The sequence below is a fragment of the Macaca nemestrina genome, chromosome 15, assembly GCF_043159975.1.
Source record: "Macaca nemestrina isolate mMacNem1 chromosome 15, mMacNem.hap1, whole genome shotgun sequence".
NCBI classification, from domain to species: Eukaryota; Metazoa; Chordata; class Mammalia; order Primates; family Cercopithecidae; genus Macaca; species Macaca nemestrina.
In genome coordinates, this window is record NC_092139.1 from 7,247,501 (window position 1) to 7,264,627 (window position 17,127).

The 17,127-nt window shown below is 46.0% G+C and overlaps 1 protein-coding gene across 3 annotated transcripts in view; it reads left to right on the forward strand.

Moving 5' to 3' along the window:
* Positions 1-7,859: 7,859 nt before the first annotated feature.
* Positions 7,860-17,127, forward strand: part of LOC105470609 (CCCTC-binding factor like) — a 30,934-nt gene continuing 21,666 nt past the window's right edge. Inside the window, exons 1-3 of one of the 3 annotated variants that reach the window (XM_011722763.2) lie at positions 7,860-8,280; positions 9,154-9,707; positions 10,100-10,322. In XM_011722763.2, the coding sequence (XP_011721065.2) occupies positions 9,165-9,707; positions 10,100-10,322 (766 nt within the window). In that variant the 5' untranslated portion in view covers positions 7,860-8,280; positions 9,154-9,164. The remainder of the gene's footprint in view (positions 8,281-9,153; positions 9,708-10,099; positions 10,323-17,127) is intronic. The other 2 variants (XM_011722762.2, XM_011722765.3) reach the window with 2 other exon arrangements.

Below are 17,127 nucleotides of genomic sequence, written 5' to 3' on the forward strand. Positions count from 1 at the left end.
TTGTGGGTTAAAATGCACTTTCCAGATTCTTCTCCCTCAAGATGCTTGCTTTCAGACCTCATTTAATGTGGGCAGGAAGGAGACCTCCAGTTGAGTATACTAAGCACATGACATGAGTTACTTCTCAAATATTCCAGAAAGTCCTATGGGGGGGCAGTATCATAATCCTCTTTTCACGGATAAAGAAATAGAAAGGTTAAGAAGCTTGCTGAAGGCCAGGCAAGGTGACTCACACCTGCAATCCAAGGAGGGAAGGTAGGAAGGTTATAAAGCTTTTATTTGCTTATTTACCAATGCTTCTTCATGAATAAGTAGGAGAAGGAAGAGGTTTTAATGATAAAGTTCTGGAAGGTTCCAGAACACCTGGCACACTTGTACATAACTGTCGAATTCCCATTCTTTACTCTACCCCTTCCTCTTTACAAACATTACAAACAATCTTAAAAATTCTCTCTTGGGCCTCATGTGTCCCAAAACTGCTCACATCTGTGGCCAATTCCATGAGCAAAGCTGAACTGCTTGTTCAATAAGGGTACACCCTCTCTGTGTTCATATCAAAGTTCAAAGTATAGTGCTCTGTATATAAACAACATTTGCCCAACAGGTTAACTGACATGTTCTGAAATGGACACTCCTTTGCCATTCATTGGTTGAAATCAGGTGAAAGAGAGCTAAACTTGTTTATGTACTTTTGTGGTACAAATTATCTTTATAACACTTACAGGAGCCAGACACCACGTAAGCATGGATGAAATAATAGTTTACATTTGAGCTGCTGGTCAGGCTTCAGAGTGAGTGATAAATAAATACAGAAGAATCAACTGTGCAGAAGAAAAACTTGGTGTCTACCCTCTAGTTCTGCCATTTGACAAGGTAGCAACCCACTTCCAGCTGTTTTTCCTGAGAATTGAGCTGTTTATACTAACACATGCAGTTGAGGCAGTACTAATATATCTTAACACTAAAACCTATTTCCTGGCCTGTTATGTGTTAAATTCTCTTTGCCTTAATGCAGGTCCGTAGTATATCTAGGGGAACCAACACACAAAGTGTCAAAGCTGGAAATTTTGGGTACCAGATTACATTTCAGAAAAGACTTCTGGGCCGGGTGCGGTGGCTCATGCCTGTAATTCCAGCACTTTGGGAGGCTGAGGTGGGTGGATCACTTGAGGTCAGGAGTTCAAGACCAGCCTGGCCAAAATGATGAGACCCCCCCACGTCTCTACTAAAAATACAAAAATTACCTGGGCATAGTAGCATGCACCTGTAATCCCAGCTACTTGGGAAGCTGAGGCAGGAGAATCACTTGAAACCAGGAGGTGGAGGTTGCAGTAAGCCAAGATCATGCCACTGCACTCCAGCCTGGGCAACAGAGCAAGACTCCATTTCAAAAAAAAAGAAAGAAAAGAAAAAGAAAAAGAAAAAGAAAATAAAAGCCTTCTGAGCACTCCGTTTCTCCACAATATAGATATCACAGTTCCTTATAAATACCTATGGCATGAATACACAACCGTCGAATGGAGTAAAAAGTTCTTGAAAGGTTTCTTAAAAGGAAGAGGTCAGAGGCATCATTACATTGTCCAGGCAAATATCACTGCAGAACAACAAGAGAAAACTCATCATGACATTTACTTGTGTAAGGCTGTGGGATATAAAACCCAGATTCACCCTTCATGTATGCCAGAGAGGCTGTAAAAAAGAGTGGGCAAAGGCCAGTGGACTCCAATACTCAGTTATTCCACAAATTGTTGTCAAGGATCCTGTCCCAGGCACTTTGGATTCAACAGTTAATAAAACTCACAAAGATCCCTACCCATGTTGAGCTTTCTTACCATATATATTACGTAGTACATATACGGGCAACATATGTAGAAATGTGTATTTAATATATAAGTATATATAATATACATTTAAAAATGTATATATACATATATATAATTTCCCATGTGGAAATTAACAAGAAGCATAATAAATAGCAAATTATAAAGCATTTAAGACAAAGATCTCTGAATCACTGTTTCCACCACTTGAGCAAGCTTTTATTTTTTACTTTTTTTGTTTGTTTTTGTTTTTGTTTTTGTAGAGACAGGGTCTCGCTATGTTGCCCAGGCTGGTCTCAAGCTCTTGTCCTCGAGTGATCCTCTGGTCTCAGCCTCCCACAGCACTGGGATTGCAGGTGTGAGCCACCATGCCCGGCCTTAAGCAAGTTTCTTAACCTTTCTATTTCTTTCTCTGTGAAAAGGGTATTATGATGCTGCCCCCTCACAGGGCTTTCTGGAAGATCTGAGAGAGAACTCATGTCACATGCTTGGCATAGTCAGCTGGAGGCCCCCTTCCTACCCAGACTTTAGGGCCATTCCAGCCTTCACTCACCATTTCATTATCGAGCTCTTTTATCCCTTGGGTACTTCAAATACTTATGTGCCTACCAAGTGCCTCATAAAGATTTTACAGTCAACTTAGGGGAGCCAGGGAACAACTAAGTAATAAACCTCATGACACTTACTTTGAAACCAGTGAACACGGAATTTTTTAAAGACAATGACAGTACTCAATGGCCTGTCTCGTCCACTGCTGCCTCATAGAATTTTTTTCAAAATATTTTTACATTTCTGATTTGTCCATCTCTATTTGAAACTATGGCAGTTCCAAATAATGCTCTAGAGCTCATCTGTCTCCAGGCCCACCCAGTCAGGCACACGCACTGGGGATAATTCTTAGCCCAAAGGGCTGTCTAAGGGGAACATGTTCCAACATTTGCTTTCAGCAGCCACGCAGTAGTAGCACAGCCTCCCATACTCGGTCCCATTTGCGTGGTGTGAGCCTGCATTGGTGCGACCCTGCACGGGCGTGAGCCTGCACTGGTGTAAGTCTATCCTGGTGTGTGCCTGCACTGGTGTGAGCCTATCCTGGTGTGACCCTATCCTGGTGTGTGCCTGCACTGGTGTGAGCCTGCACTGGTGTGAGCCTCTCCTGGTGTGACCCTATCCTGGTGTGAGCCTGCACTGGTGTGAGCCTCTCCTGGTGTGTGCCTGCACTGGTGTGAGCTTATCCTGGTGTGTGCCTGTACTGGTGTGAGCCTATCCTGGTGTGTGCCTGCACTGGTGTGAGCCTATCCTGGTGTATGCCTGCACTGGTGTGAGCCTGTCCTGGTGTGTGCCTGTCCTGGTGTGTACCTGCATTGGTGTGAGCCTGTCCTGGTGTGTGCCTGCACTGATGTGAGCCTGCATTGGTGTGACCTTGCACTGGTGTGTGCCTGAATTGGTGTGAGCCTGCACTGATGTGAGCCTGTCCTGGTGTGTACCTGCACTGGTGTGCTACAGCTGCTCTAACAAAACACCACAGACTAAATGGCTAAGAAAACAGATGTTTATTTCTCATAGTTCTGGAGGCTGGAAGTACAAGAGCAAGGTGCTGGCAAGTTTGGTTCTCCCGAGGCCCCGTTCTTGACTTGCATAAAGCCATCTTCTTGCTGCTCTCACGCAGCCTTTCCTGTGTGTGTGCACTTCTCTCGTGTCTTTTCTTATAAGGACCTCAGCTAGGTAGCACTGGGGCCCCATCCTCTCGCCATCATTTCAATAATCACCGCTTTGGAGGCCCTAATACAGTTAGGTGGCTTAGTTCTCCCCCACCCCTACGGCCCCCAAAGGCCTTTGTTCAAACTCAATTACCTCTTTAAAGCTCCTACCTCTAAATATTGTGACATTTTGTACCCCCAGGCACTGGGGGTTGGGACTTCATATGAATTTGGGGGGACACAGTAATGTGTGTATAGCCCCTACCTGTGCCACATACTTTGCAAGGCCTTCCTTTCCTTTGAGCACATTGCCTGATAAACTGATAGGGTGGACCCGCCACAAAGCAATACCACCTGCAAAATACATGCGCCACAGCCAGCTGGCAGCTGGGAGAGCAAAGCTCACCTGTCCACTACATGGAAATCCCCAAACATCAGGCACAAAAGGCATAATAAATAGCATTATCACCTGGAGGAGGCAAGTGACCGAGCTCCACAGCAGGCACTGGGGGAACCCATGGCTGGCCTGTCACCACACCTGGGCATCTGTAAGAGACCGAATGGCATTTGCTATGAGAGGGCCTGGGTCTCAGCAGGTTTTAGATGCAAGGAACAAGACACACTCTGTCCCCTTACATCCACTTCTGGCACAGCCCCTGGGGATAAGGAGGAGATGGGTCTGGATGGAACAGAGACAGAACTCTGTAGATGAAAAGGCTGGACAGGTGCACGGCTTTGGTTAAAGGGGGAACTGAAGCCCATCTGAGGAACTGAGACTTGACAAGGAGGGTGTGGGCCCAGGAGTCCACTGTTCTTTTCACGTGAGACTAAATGCAAACACTTTGCCTTGCAGTCTATCTCGATCCCCTAAAAAACAGAGATAGAAGGTTTACCCGGTCGAAACTGCTCCACACACTCAGGGTACAAATAGGATTCTACCTCCTACTTTTCTAAACAGTTTCCTGGGCCACACAGGCCTATGAGCAGGAAATCCAGCAGGTCTGGCTTGGAGTGCCTCCCCGCAAATATTATACAAGAATGCAGGGAAGGAGCAAAGTTTAGCAGCTGCAGACCTGTCTCCCCTGCCTGCTTGGCCCTCTCTCCTCCTCTTCATCCCTCCCCTTCCATCTAAGTCCCTTTGTCCCCTTCAAATCTAACTCAGTTTCCCCTTTCTCTATCCCACCTCCCACTGGCTTTATATCTCCTTTTAAAAAACGACTTTTAAATTTGTATTTGAAATTTTCTAAACATGATTCTATAATACAAACTCTGAAAAACTTCCTAGCAGCATGAGTGTCACAGCCATCATGCAAAATTACCCAAGAAGGCACTAAATAGGTGCTGATTGCTTAAGCAGAAAAATTAATTTAAATTATTTAAAATAAGTCATTATAGCACACTATTTTCCCAGTGACCTTCAAATATTTATTTTCTTTGTATAGTACATATACTGTGACAGAAACCCCAGACACCATGCAGAAACTAGGGAGCCAAGAAAGTCACTGGCAAATGTATTACCACTGGTACACGGGTGTCTTTCAAAGCTGAATTTAATTCTATCTTTTATACTATTGAAAATAAAAATAATATTTGATTATGTATTATTTGCGAATGACAAAGAGGTAGCTGTGGAAAGCGGGCAAACATATAGAAAGCACTTTGATGGATACAGAAAGTTCTCTGGCTATGCATGGGAGGGAAATCCATCCCTGGGATTGGAGGATATGTTTAAACAAAAGAAGGCCAAGAGAAAGTCATTTCTTCATCCAGGTCAATTTTCGTCACTCCAGGAGTTTTGGGGACCAATCTCCAATCTCCTGTTTGCCACTTTCTCCTTTGAGCTGTTGGTTTTGGATTTGCTTTTTGCAGCATACAAATATTTATTCACAATCTGCAAACAAAATGCCATTAAGATTTTGAAACAAAAGTGAAAACAAGTAAGAACAGTTTCCTGGAACGTTGTAAGCTGTGCCTTAAAAGAAATCAGTGAGGTACAAATTATTTCATTTACTCGTTGGCTCCAAATTTGCATTTTTAAAATCTGGTTGCAGGTGTCAACTCAACTTCTTCTGGAGACCATCGATATGATGAATTTCCATTAAAAGTAATTGATTGAAGTGAAAACACACATAAAAAACGAACCACTTTAGAGTGAACAGTTCAGTGGGCTTCAGCCCGTTCAGTGTTGCCGCCCCTCCACATCCCCCACCCTCCCACCTGCCCTAAGTGAGCTCGTGGGGAGTACGTGTGAATTCCGAAGCACCCCTGCTCCATCTGCTGCCTCCTCTCCCTTTCCAGCCCCCACATTCCTGCCCTTTCTCTGCTCAACAACCCCGTCTTCTCCCTCGGACGGTCGTCCTCCTCCACACCTGCCTACGTTCTCCCTTTTTTGCCCTCGTCGTCCCCTCTCTTCCTCGTTCCTCGAGCTCCCTCTGCTCCCTCGAGGGTACTCAGGATTCGGCAACTCTGCACACCTCCGTGCCCCGGAGCCCTCGGAGTTCCTCCCCTTTCCCACCAAGAAGCCTCTTTTTTTCCATTTATTTCCATCCCCATTTCCCGACCCCCACCTCTGGGGTCCCTGTCAATCTCCATCATCCCTGATGCCCTATCTCCCCCTCCTTCCACGTCTCCTTTCCTGCACATTCCTAGCCCCCACCTAGCCCCTGCTCAGGTCTCCGGGGCTCATAGAAGGCCCTCCTCATCCTCCACTCCTGCCCTGTCCAGCCCACCCCAACCCATCTCTGGGAATCCTTGTAAGGTCTCTCCCGGCCCAGTCTCCTCTACGTCCATTTCCCACCCAAGTCTCTAGGCACCCCCTTCCCCCTCCTCTCCCACTTCCCCTCCTTATCCTCCCCCCACTCCAGATCTGCCAGCGCCCCCTGCAGGGCCCTCCTGCCCTCCTTATCCATTCCCTACCCCCGCCCCGCCCAGGTCTCCCAGCGCCCCCTGCGGGCCCTCCTCCTCTCCGTATCCACGCCCCCCAGGTTCCCCAGCACCCCCTCCAGACCCTCCTCCCTCCTTCTCCATTCCCCCCCACCCCCGCCCAAGTCTCCCAGCGCCCCCTGCAGGCCCTCCTCCCTCCTTATCCATTCCTCTCCAGGTCTCCCAGCGCCCCTTGCAGGCCCCACTCCACTCCTTATCCATTTCCCCCCATCGTCTCCCAGCGCTCCCCTGCAGGCCCCCCACCCGCGACGGGACTTCCAGGGCCCCCTGCAGACCCTCCTCCCCTGGTACCCTCCTATTCATCCCCCAGGTCTCCCAAGAACCCCTGCAGGCCCTCCTCCCCTCATTATCCATTTCCCCCTCCTCAGGTCTCCCAGCCCCGCTGCAGGCACTCCTCCCCTCCTTATCCATTCCTCCACAAGGTCCCCCAGCGCCCCCTGCAGGACTCTCCTCCCCTCCTCATTCCACCCCTCCCCCCAGTATCTCAGGGCCTCCTGCAGGCCTTCCTCCCCTCCTTATCCATTCCCCTCCCCCAGGTCTCCCAGCGCCCCCTGCAGGCCCTCCTCCCCTCCTTATCCTTTCCTCCCCCACCCCCCGCAGGGCTCCCAGGGCCCCCTGCAGACCCTCCTCTTCTCTTTATCCATTACCCCCTCCTCAGGTCTCCCAGCGCCCCCTGCAGGGCTCTCCTCCCCTCTTCATTCCACCCCTCCCCCCAGTATCTCAGTGCCTCCTGCAGGCCTTCCTCCCCTCCTTATCCATTCCCCTCCCCCAGGTCTCCCAGCGCCCCCTGCAAACCCTCCTCCCCTGGTCCCCTCCTATTCATCCCCCAGGTCTCCCAAGAACCCCCGCGGGCCCTCCTCCTTATCCATTACCACCTCCTCAGGTCTCTCAGCCCCCCTGCAGGCCTCTCCTCCCCTCCTCATTTCCACCCCTCCCCCCAGTATCCCAGTGCCTCCTGCTGGCCCTCCTCCCCTCCTTATCCATTCCCCCACAAGGTCTCCCAGCGCCCCCTGCAGGGCTCTCCTCCCCTCCTCATTCCACCCCTCCCCCCAGTATCTCAGTGCCTCCTACTGGCCCTCCTCCCTTCCTTATCCATTACCCCCCAACCAGGTCTCCCAGCCCCACTGCAGGGCTCTCCTCCCCTCCTCATTCTACCCCTCCCCCCGATCTCACCCCGGATCTTAGTGCCTCCTGCTGGCCCTCCTCCCCTCCTTATCCATTCCTCGTCAGGTCTCCCAGGCCCCCTGCAGGCCCTCGTGCCCTCCTTAGCTCCCTACCTGGTCTCCCAGCACCCCCTGCGGGGCCCTCGTGCCCTCCTTAGTTCCCCCCCCCCAGGTCTCCCAGCACCCCCTGCGGGGCCCTCCTCCCTTCCGCATCCACCTCAACCCCGAGGTATTTCCGTGCCCCCTGCAGGACGCTCCTCCTTAGGCGCCCCCCTCCCAGGTCTTCCAGCACCGCAGGCTCTCCTCCCCTTCTTATCCACCGCCCACCAAGGTCTCCCAGTTCCCCATGTGGGACCCTCCTCCCCTCCTCATCCACCCCCCCAGGTCCATCGGTGCCCCCTGCGGGGTCCTCCCCCTCCCTACTCCCCTCCCCCTCGCAGCTCCGCCTCCCCCCAAAGTACACCACCCCTCCCCCAACCCCGCCTGGCTCCACCCCCTTCGCGCCCCCTCTTTTCCGCTCCGCGCCTGCGCACTGCCACCCTCCACTCTCGCGCCAGCCCTGCGGCGGCGGGCTGTGGGCTGCAGCACGCGGTGCACGAGGCAGAGCCCACAAGCCACAGACTGAGTGGGCCGGGCACTCCGGCCACGCCTTCCGCGGTGAGGGGCCAGTCCTGGGTAGGGTCAAGCCCACCTGTTCTCCTCCAAGAGCATGGGCTGTTCTGGGTGTGGGCGGAGGGAGGGGCTGGACGGAAAGGCCCAAGGGCGGGCGGCAGACGCTGAGGGGCTACCCGGGAGGGTCGGGGCGGGGCGTGTTGGGCAGGGTAAAGCAGGGGCACTGCCAGGCCTCCAAAGGAGTGTGCTTGGCCTCGTCGAGACCTGCTTGGCCAAGTCTGGGTGGGCTCGAGGCCACTAGGCCCAAAGCCCGCCTTCCTCTGAGGGTGCTGTGTCTAGAACCATGCACGAGGGGAATGCCTGCTCGGGGCCCGAACCTCGCTAGGCCCAGCCCGAACCTCGCTAGGCCCAGGAGGTGCACTGGCCCAGGGCCTGCTCGGGCCCAAACCTGGCTAGGCCCAGGTTGTGCACTGGCCCAGTTCCTGCTTGGACCTGAAAGTTGCTAGGCCCAGGATGTGCACTGGCCGAGAGCCTGCTGGGCCCAAACCTTGCTAGGCCCAGGATGTTCACTGACCAGACCTGCTCAGGCCTAACCTTGCTAGGCGCAGGATATGCTATGCACTGGTCCAGAGCCTGCTCAGGTGGAACCTTGCGAGGCACAGGATGTGTGCTGGCCCCAAACCTGTTCGTTTCTAGAGTTTTGTACAAAATCCTGCTTTAGCCTAAATCCTGCTTAGCCTCGACCCCCTCCTAGACCCAGGCCAGATCAGCATTGTTCTGACCCTACTAGGTCCAAAGCCTTTTGAGGCCAGACCTCGTTTCAACTCCAAAGCTTGCTAGGCTCCAGCACCCCCCATCCCTCCTCATATCCTCCCCCCACACTTCTTCCCCTATGAAAATCGCTTATTTCTCAAACAGGCCAAATCATCATGGCAGCTACTGAGATCTCTGTCCTTTCTGAGCAATTCACCAAAATCAAAGAACTCGAGTTGATGCCAGAAAAAGGCCTGAAGGAGGAGGAAAAAGACGGAGTGTGCAGAGAGAAAGACCATGGGAGCCCTAGGGAGTTGGAGGCCGCGTGTACCTCTGGGGCCCTCCAGGACAGCGTCCTGGAGGAAGAAGTGGAGCTGGTGCCGGCCACCTCGGAGGAGAGTGAGAAGCACATGTTGACCCTGCAGACGGTGCACTTCACTTCTGAAGCTGTGGAGTTGCAGGATATGAGCTTGCTGAGCATACAGCAGCAAGAAGGGGTGCAGGTGATGGTGCAACAGGCTGGCCCTGGGTTGCTGTGGCTTGAGGAAGGCCCCCGGCAGAGCCTGCAGCAGTATGTGGCCATTAGTATCCAGCAAGAGCTGTACTCCCTGCAAGAGATGGAGGTGTTGCAGTTCCACGCTCTAGAGGAGAATGTGATGGTGGCCAGTGAAGACAGTAAGTTAGCGGTGAGCCTGGCTGAAAGTGCTGGACTGATTAAGGTAAAGCTGGTTTTAATAAACAACGCCTTACATGAAAAAGAACAAATTGAAGTCGGCTTTTATGCAATATTATGTCTGGACAAGGTATTTTGCAGTTGCAAATTAAAGGCAGTAAAAATACGTCCCAGGAAAATCCTGAGAGTTCTTAGGTTCTTTTTTTAAAAAGTTTTAAAAGTTGTGCTAATTGGAATACTGTAAGGTGCATTAGGTTTTTTAAAAAAAAGGTGTTAAGTTTCACTGCCGTAACCCTGATGCTAAATAATTAACATTGTGATGCATAATCTTCAACTTTTGCTTTTCTTTTTGTATTCTGTGGTTCATCCAGGCAAAAATCTAATTATATTGAAATTAATAGTATCATATTTGTTTGAATATTTATTGTTGTTTATTAGCTCCAGGAAGGGCAGGAGAAGAACCAGTTATTGACTGAAAGATTGGCTGAAAGAACAAAGGAACAGCTCTTTTTTGTGGAAACAATGTCAGGAGATGAAAGAAGTGACGAAATTGTTCTCACAATTTCAAATTTAAATGTGGAAGAACAAGAAGATCAACCTACAACTGATCAAGCAGATGTTGAAAAGGCCAAATCTACAAAAAATCAAAGAAAGACAAAGGGTAGGCCAGTTCATCTCATAGAATACACTCCATAAAACTGGGCCGCTGTTTTTCTTTATGGGAAGGTGATGGTAATTGAAGTTTTAAGTGGTCGACTTTTAGTTACTTTCAAATTGTCAGGAAATGGGAGAAATTTTAAACTAATATTCTGAATTGTGAATCAAATCCAGAAGGGTTTTGCACTTTGCACACAAACGTTTTGAAAGCACAGTAAAAATGTTCCCACAAAACCTTGTGCACGTAAGCAAAGAAGGCCAAGCCCTGGTCTCTGCTGTCTAGTTTGCAGCCCCAGAGGGATATGGGGGACAAGTCATTACAGGAAAGGTGGTGAGGCCTCGTGTGCTTCAGGGGCAAGAGAAGGAGCAATTCCTCCTTCAGGAAGCAGTGGAGGGTGCCTTCTAAGGGAGGTGATATTTAGGTGAGTCCAGGACAAAGAAGCCATTAAGATGGGGATCAGGATTCCAGGCACTAGGAAGTGGTCTGGGTGTGTAGGTCTGGAAGTATCTACTTTGTATGTGAGGGTGGAGAGCTCTACTGTGTCTATAGAGCTGGGTGGGTGGGAGGTAGGTGCTCAGAGAGGTGGATGGGTTCAGATTAGGAAGACCCTGAAGCAATATTAAAGCCTTATTAAACTGAGATTGCATTCCAGCAGCCCACAGGATGGATGAGTTTGTCCTACGAAAATGATTTGTTTGGCTTTTTTTTTTTTTTTTTTTTTTTTTGGAGACGGAATCTCGCTCTGTCACCCAGGCTGGAGTGCAGTGGCACGATCTCGGCTCACTGCAAACTCTGCCTCCCGGGTTCACGCCATTCTCCTGCCTCAGCCTCCCGAGTAGCTGGGACTATAGGCTCCCACTACCAGGCCCAGCTAATTTTTTTTGAAGTTTTAGTAGAGACGGGGTTTCACCATATTAGCCAGGATGGTCTCGATCTGCTGACCTTGTGATCCGCCCACCTTGGCCTCCCAAAGTGCTGGGATTACAGGCATGAGCCACTGCGCCCAGCCTTATTTTTTTTAATATTAGTTTCTCACTAATATATTTAAATCAACATATTTCACCCCCAAAATTGCAATTTCTAGCTCTTTTAAATTATATCTGGCAACATTTGGCACAGTTTCCTTCCTCCTGGCAACAGGTGCCTGGGATTGGAAGGTGACTCAGTTTAGAAAAGGAGAATGCCGCCCAAACACACTGCTACCACCACCCCATTCTTACATGTGGTCAGGACCTTTCACTCAGGTTTCTGGCCTCTGCCTTCCATAGGTGGTTGAGTTTGCAGCCTTTTGATATATGGTAGTTTCTCATGTGTTTAAATCAAGAGTTTTACACTCTTAAGTTTTACAATTTTTAGCTCATTTTTAGGTTTTTGATGTATTTACAAATTTGTAGAACCATCACCACTGTCTGAATTCCAGAATATTTGGATCACTCCAATAAGAGGCCTGTACCCATTAGGCAGTCACTTCCTACTCCATTCCTGGCTACCACTAATCTGCTTTTTGTTTCCATAGATTTTCCTGTTCTGCACATTTTCCGGAAGCTGAATCATATATGTATACCATGTGCCTTTCATGTCTAGACTCTTGAGCTTAGCATAATGTTTGGAGGGTTTGTTGGTATTGTAGCATGTGTCAGCGCTTCATTCGTTTTTAATGGCTAATAATCCCTGTATGGGTACAGCACATTTTATTTATCCATTCCTTCATTGATACACACCGCAATTGTGTCCACCTTTCAGCAAGTGTGAATGGTGCTGTTTTGACCATCTGTGTACAAATTTTTTGTTTGAGCACCAGTTTCCAATCCTTTTGAGTATATACTTAGGAGTGGAATTGCTGGATGATGTGGTTACTCTGTGTTTAACTTTTTGAGGAGCTGCCACACTGTTTTCCATAGCAGCCGCACCAGTTTGAATTTGCACCAGCAGTGTGTGTAGCTTCCAGTTTCTCCACATCCTCACCAACTTACTTTCCATTTGTTGTTATCGTTTAATTATAGCCATCCTAGCAGGTGTGAAGAGGTATCTCGTAATTTTGGTTTCCATTTCTCTAATGACTAAGGGTGTTGAGTATCTCTTCATGTGATCATTGGCCTCTTACGTATTTTCTTTGGAAAAAATGGCTATTCAAATCTTTGGCTCATTTTTAACTGGCACTGTATCGGCTTCCCAGGGATGCCATGACAAAGCACCACCAACTGAGTGGCTTCAAACCACAGAAACATACCTCTCACAGTTCTGGAAGCTACGAGTGTGAAATCGAGGTGTTGGCAAAGCCATGCTCTCTTGGAAGGCTGTCGGGGAGAATATATTTCATGCCTTTCTCTTAGCTTCTGGTTGCCAGCAGTCATGCCATTCATTGGCTTGCAGATGCATTACTCCAGTCTCTGCCTCTGTTATCACATGGAATTATTTCTGTGTGTCCCTGTGTGTATCTCTTTTCCTCTTCTTATAAGTACGCCAGTCACATTGGCTTATGACCCACCTTCATCCAGTATGACCTCAGCTTAACTTGATTACATCTGCAAAGACCCTTTTTGTTCATAAGATCACATTCACAGGTATCTGGCCTGAGGACTTCACGTATTTTTGCAGGGGTCACAACTCAACTTGTAAACCTTCTATTCCAAGTTTGTTGAGTATTTTATCAAGAAAACGGTGTTGGATTATATGAAATGATTTTTCTGCATTTATTGAGATGATCATGTGTTGTTCTTTTTTTCTTCATTCTGTTAATATGGTATATTACACTGATTGATTCACATATGTTGAACCACCCTTTTATTCCTGCAGAAAATCTCAACTTGGTTATGGTATATAATCCTTTTAATATGCTGCTTGATTTGGTTTGCTAGTGTTCTGCTAAAGATTTTTGCATCTGTATTCACTAGGAATATTGGTCTGTAGTCTTCTTTTGATGTCTTTGTCTGGCTTTAGTATGTAAGTAATACTGGCCTCGTGTAATTCATTGGGAAGAAGTGTTTCCTCCCTTTTTTGAAGATTTAGAGGATTGGCATTAATATTTAAGCATTTGGTAGACTTAATCGGTGAAGCGATTTGGTCCTGGGGTTTTCTTTCTTGGAAGTTTGTTGATTAGTGACTCACTGTCTTTACTGATACAGGTCTATTCCAATTTTCTGTTTCTTCTTATATCATTTTTAGTAGTTTGTGTGTTTCTAGGAATTTTCTATTTCATCTGTATTATTTAATTTGTTGGCATATAATTGTTCATAGTATTCCATTATAAACATTTTTATTTCTGTAAGATTGGTAAGAATGTTCCCACTTTTCTTCCTGATTTTAGCAATTTGAGTATTCTCTTTTTTACCCCCTCAGTCACAAGTCTAGATAAAGGTTTGTCAGTGTCGATGTTTTTGAAGAACCAACTTTTGGTGGTTTTGTTGGTTTTCTCTAATTTTTTTCTCTCTAATCTTAATATTTTCTTTTTCTACTAGCTTTGCGTTTAGATTTATCTTCTTCTTCTAGTTCCTCAAAGTGTAAAGTTAGGTTATTTGAAATATTTCTTCTTTTTTAATGTAAGTGTTTATAGCTAAAAATTTTCCTCTGAGCACTGCCTTGGGTACATTCTATAACTCTTGGTATCTCATGTTTTCACTTTCGTTCATCTCAAAGAACTTAATAATTTTCTTGTTATTTCTACTTTGACCCATTTGTCATTTGGGAGTGTGTTTTTGACTTCCATGTTTATGTGAATCTTCTGAATTTCCCTTGGTATTCATTTCTAATTTCATTTTATTATGGTCAGAAAACACAGAACATATTTTGATTTTTTTGGTTGGTTGGTTTGTTTGTTTTAGAGACAGGTTCTTGCTCTGTTGCCCAGGCTGGAGTGCAGTGTTACAAGCATAGCTCACTGTAACCTTGAACCCCTACTTCAGCGTCGCAAGTAGCTAGGACAAGAGGCACACACTACCACACCCAGCTAATTTTTAAAAAATTGTAGAGATGGAGTCTCATTATGTTGCCTGGGCTAGTCTTGAACTTTTGGCCTCAAGCGGTCCTCCCATCTGAGCCTCCCAAAGTGCTGGATTACAGGCGTGAGCCACCATGCCTGGCTCAGTTTGTCTTTTTAAATTTATTAAGATATGTGTGTCTCAATATGTTTGTAACTTCACATGTGGTCTATCCTAGAGAATCTTCCCTATGCACCTCAGAACAATGTCTATTCCAGTGTTGCTGGGTGGGATGTTCTGTAGATGTCTGTTTTGTCTATTTGGTTTATAGTGTGACTTAAGCCTCTGTTTCCTGACTGACCTTGTCTAGTTCTGTCCATTGTTTAAAGTGAGGTGTTGAGGTCTGCAACTATTATTGAATTACCTGTTCCTACCTTCAATTTTGTTCCATTTGCTTCAAGTATTTTGGGACTGTTATTAGGTGCATCTATTTTTGGCGGGGGGTGGGGGGAGTTTGTTGGCTTGTTTTGAGATGGAGTCTCACTTTGTCGCCAGGCTGGAGTGCAGTGGCACAGTCTTGGCTCACTTCAACCTCTGTCTCCTGGGTTCTGGCAATTCTGCCTCAGCCCCCTGAGTAGCTGGGATTATAGATATGCACAACTACACCCAGCTAATTTTTGTATTTTTAGTAGAGATGAGGTTTCACCATGTTGTCCAGGCTGGTCTTGAACTCTTGACCTCAAATGATCTGCCTGCCTCAGCCTCCCAAGTGCTGGGATTACAGGTTTGAGTCACATATGCGCCTGGCCACATATATGTTTATAATTGTTGTATCTTTATGATAGATTGACCCGTTCATTATTATATAACGTCCTTTTGTCTTTTACAACAATTTTGTCTTAATATAGTCTGATATTTGTATAGCCATTCTAGTACTCTTTTGGTTACTGTTTGTATGAAATATCTTTCTCTATCTTTTTACTTTCAGCCTATTTGTCTTTGAATCTAAAATGAGTCTTTTGTAGAAGACAAATAATTGCATATTGTTTAGTGTCCTTTCTGCCAGTCCTTACCTTTGCATTGGAGAGTTTAATCTCTTTACTGATAAAAAAGGACTTCCTTATTTCTGTATTTGTTTTTTAAATGTCACATGTTTTATTCTTCAGTTCTTTCATTACTGCTTTCTTTTGTGTTGAATAGCCACTGCCAAGTGTATCATTTTAATTATTTTATTATTTATTTTACTATATATTTTTGAGTTATTTTCTTTAGTTGTCCTTGGTGTTACATGTAACATCTCAATTCATAATAATCTGGTTTAGATTAATGGCAATTTAATTTCAATAGTATGTAAAAAAACTTTGCTTATGTAATTCCATTCCCCACTCCACTTTCTGTTGTTATTGCCACAGAGCGTATCTTTATAAATTATATGCCATCAACATAGATTTATAATTATTGCTTTATTCTGTCTTTGAGTCAGATAGGAAAAAAGAGGATTACAAGTAAAAAAAAAATGCATGAATATTGTCTTTTATATTTGCATATGTTGTTACTTTTATCATTGTCTTTATATTTTCATATGGATTTGAGTTATTGTTTGGTGACCTTTCATTTCAGCCTGTTGGAGTCTCTCTAGCATTTTTCAGAGGATAGATCTGCCAATGACAGACTTGCTCAGTTTCTGTTTTTCTGGGAATATCTTAATTTCTCCTTCATTTTGAAGGGTGGTTTTGTCAGACATAGAATTCTTGTTTGATGTTTTTTTTCTTACGGCACATTGAATGTCATTCCACTGCTTTCTGGCCTCCATGGTTTCTGATGATAAATCAGCCATTAATCTTATTGACAATCCCATGTATGTGACAAGGCGTGTCTTTCTTGCTGCTTTCAAGATTCATTTTTTGTCTTTCAGCAGTCTGATTATGATGTGTCTTGATGTGAATCTCTTTGACTTTATCCTACTTGAAATTTATGAAGCTTTTGGATGTGTAGATTTTTTGTCAAATTTGGGGAGTTTTTGGCAATCATTTCTTCTCTTCTCCTGTGTCACCTTGGGTCTCCCATTGTGCATATGTCAGTGTGCTTGATCATGTCCCACAGATCTCTTAGGCTGTTTTCATTTTTCTTTGTTCATTTTTTTCTTTCTTTCCCTCAAACTGAACAATCTCAGTTAACCTGTCTTCAGGTTCACTGAGTCTTCCTTCTTTTTGCTCAGCTCTGCTGTTGAGTCCCTCTGTTGAATTTTTCATTTCACTTATTGTATTTTTCAATTCCAGAAGTTCTCATTTTTTTAAAATAAATTTTATCTATTGGTATTCTCAATATGATGAAGCATCATTTTCATGCTTCTTTTTGTTTTTTGAGACAGGGTCTCACTCTGTCACTTAACTGACTAAATGTTTAATTACATTTAATTTTAATTAAAGTCCAAATTTAAGAGTCACACGTGACTCATGGCTATGGTTTTGGATGGCACCATTCTAGATGGTTTTTCTCGCAGTGCCCTGGCTGGAGAGAATGCTGCAGGGATGGGACGGGTTGTCTTCAGTTCACCCTACAGAGAATGCAGGGCCACATTTTTATAGGTGAATCTCTTCTTGGACGCCCCACTTTAGGTAGGTGGTGTGCCTTTTCTCGTGTCTCCTTGGGTCTACAAGACATTCTGAAATGTTCAGGCATGTCCTCCCTAGCATTTTTTTTTCTCAGAAAGAAGGATGAGCACAGTACCTAGTCCACTCTGCGCCCAGAAACCAGACATTGGTGCATCTTGAAACAGCGAAAATGCATTATCCAGGAACATGGCGTCCTGAATTGCTTCCATCAGCTTATGAATATAAATAGCATGTTCTATTGTTCAGTTCCCATATTAGTTGAAAAGATGATGTGCT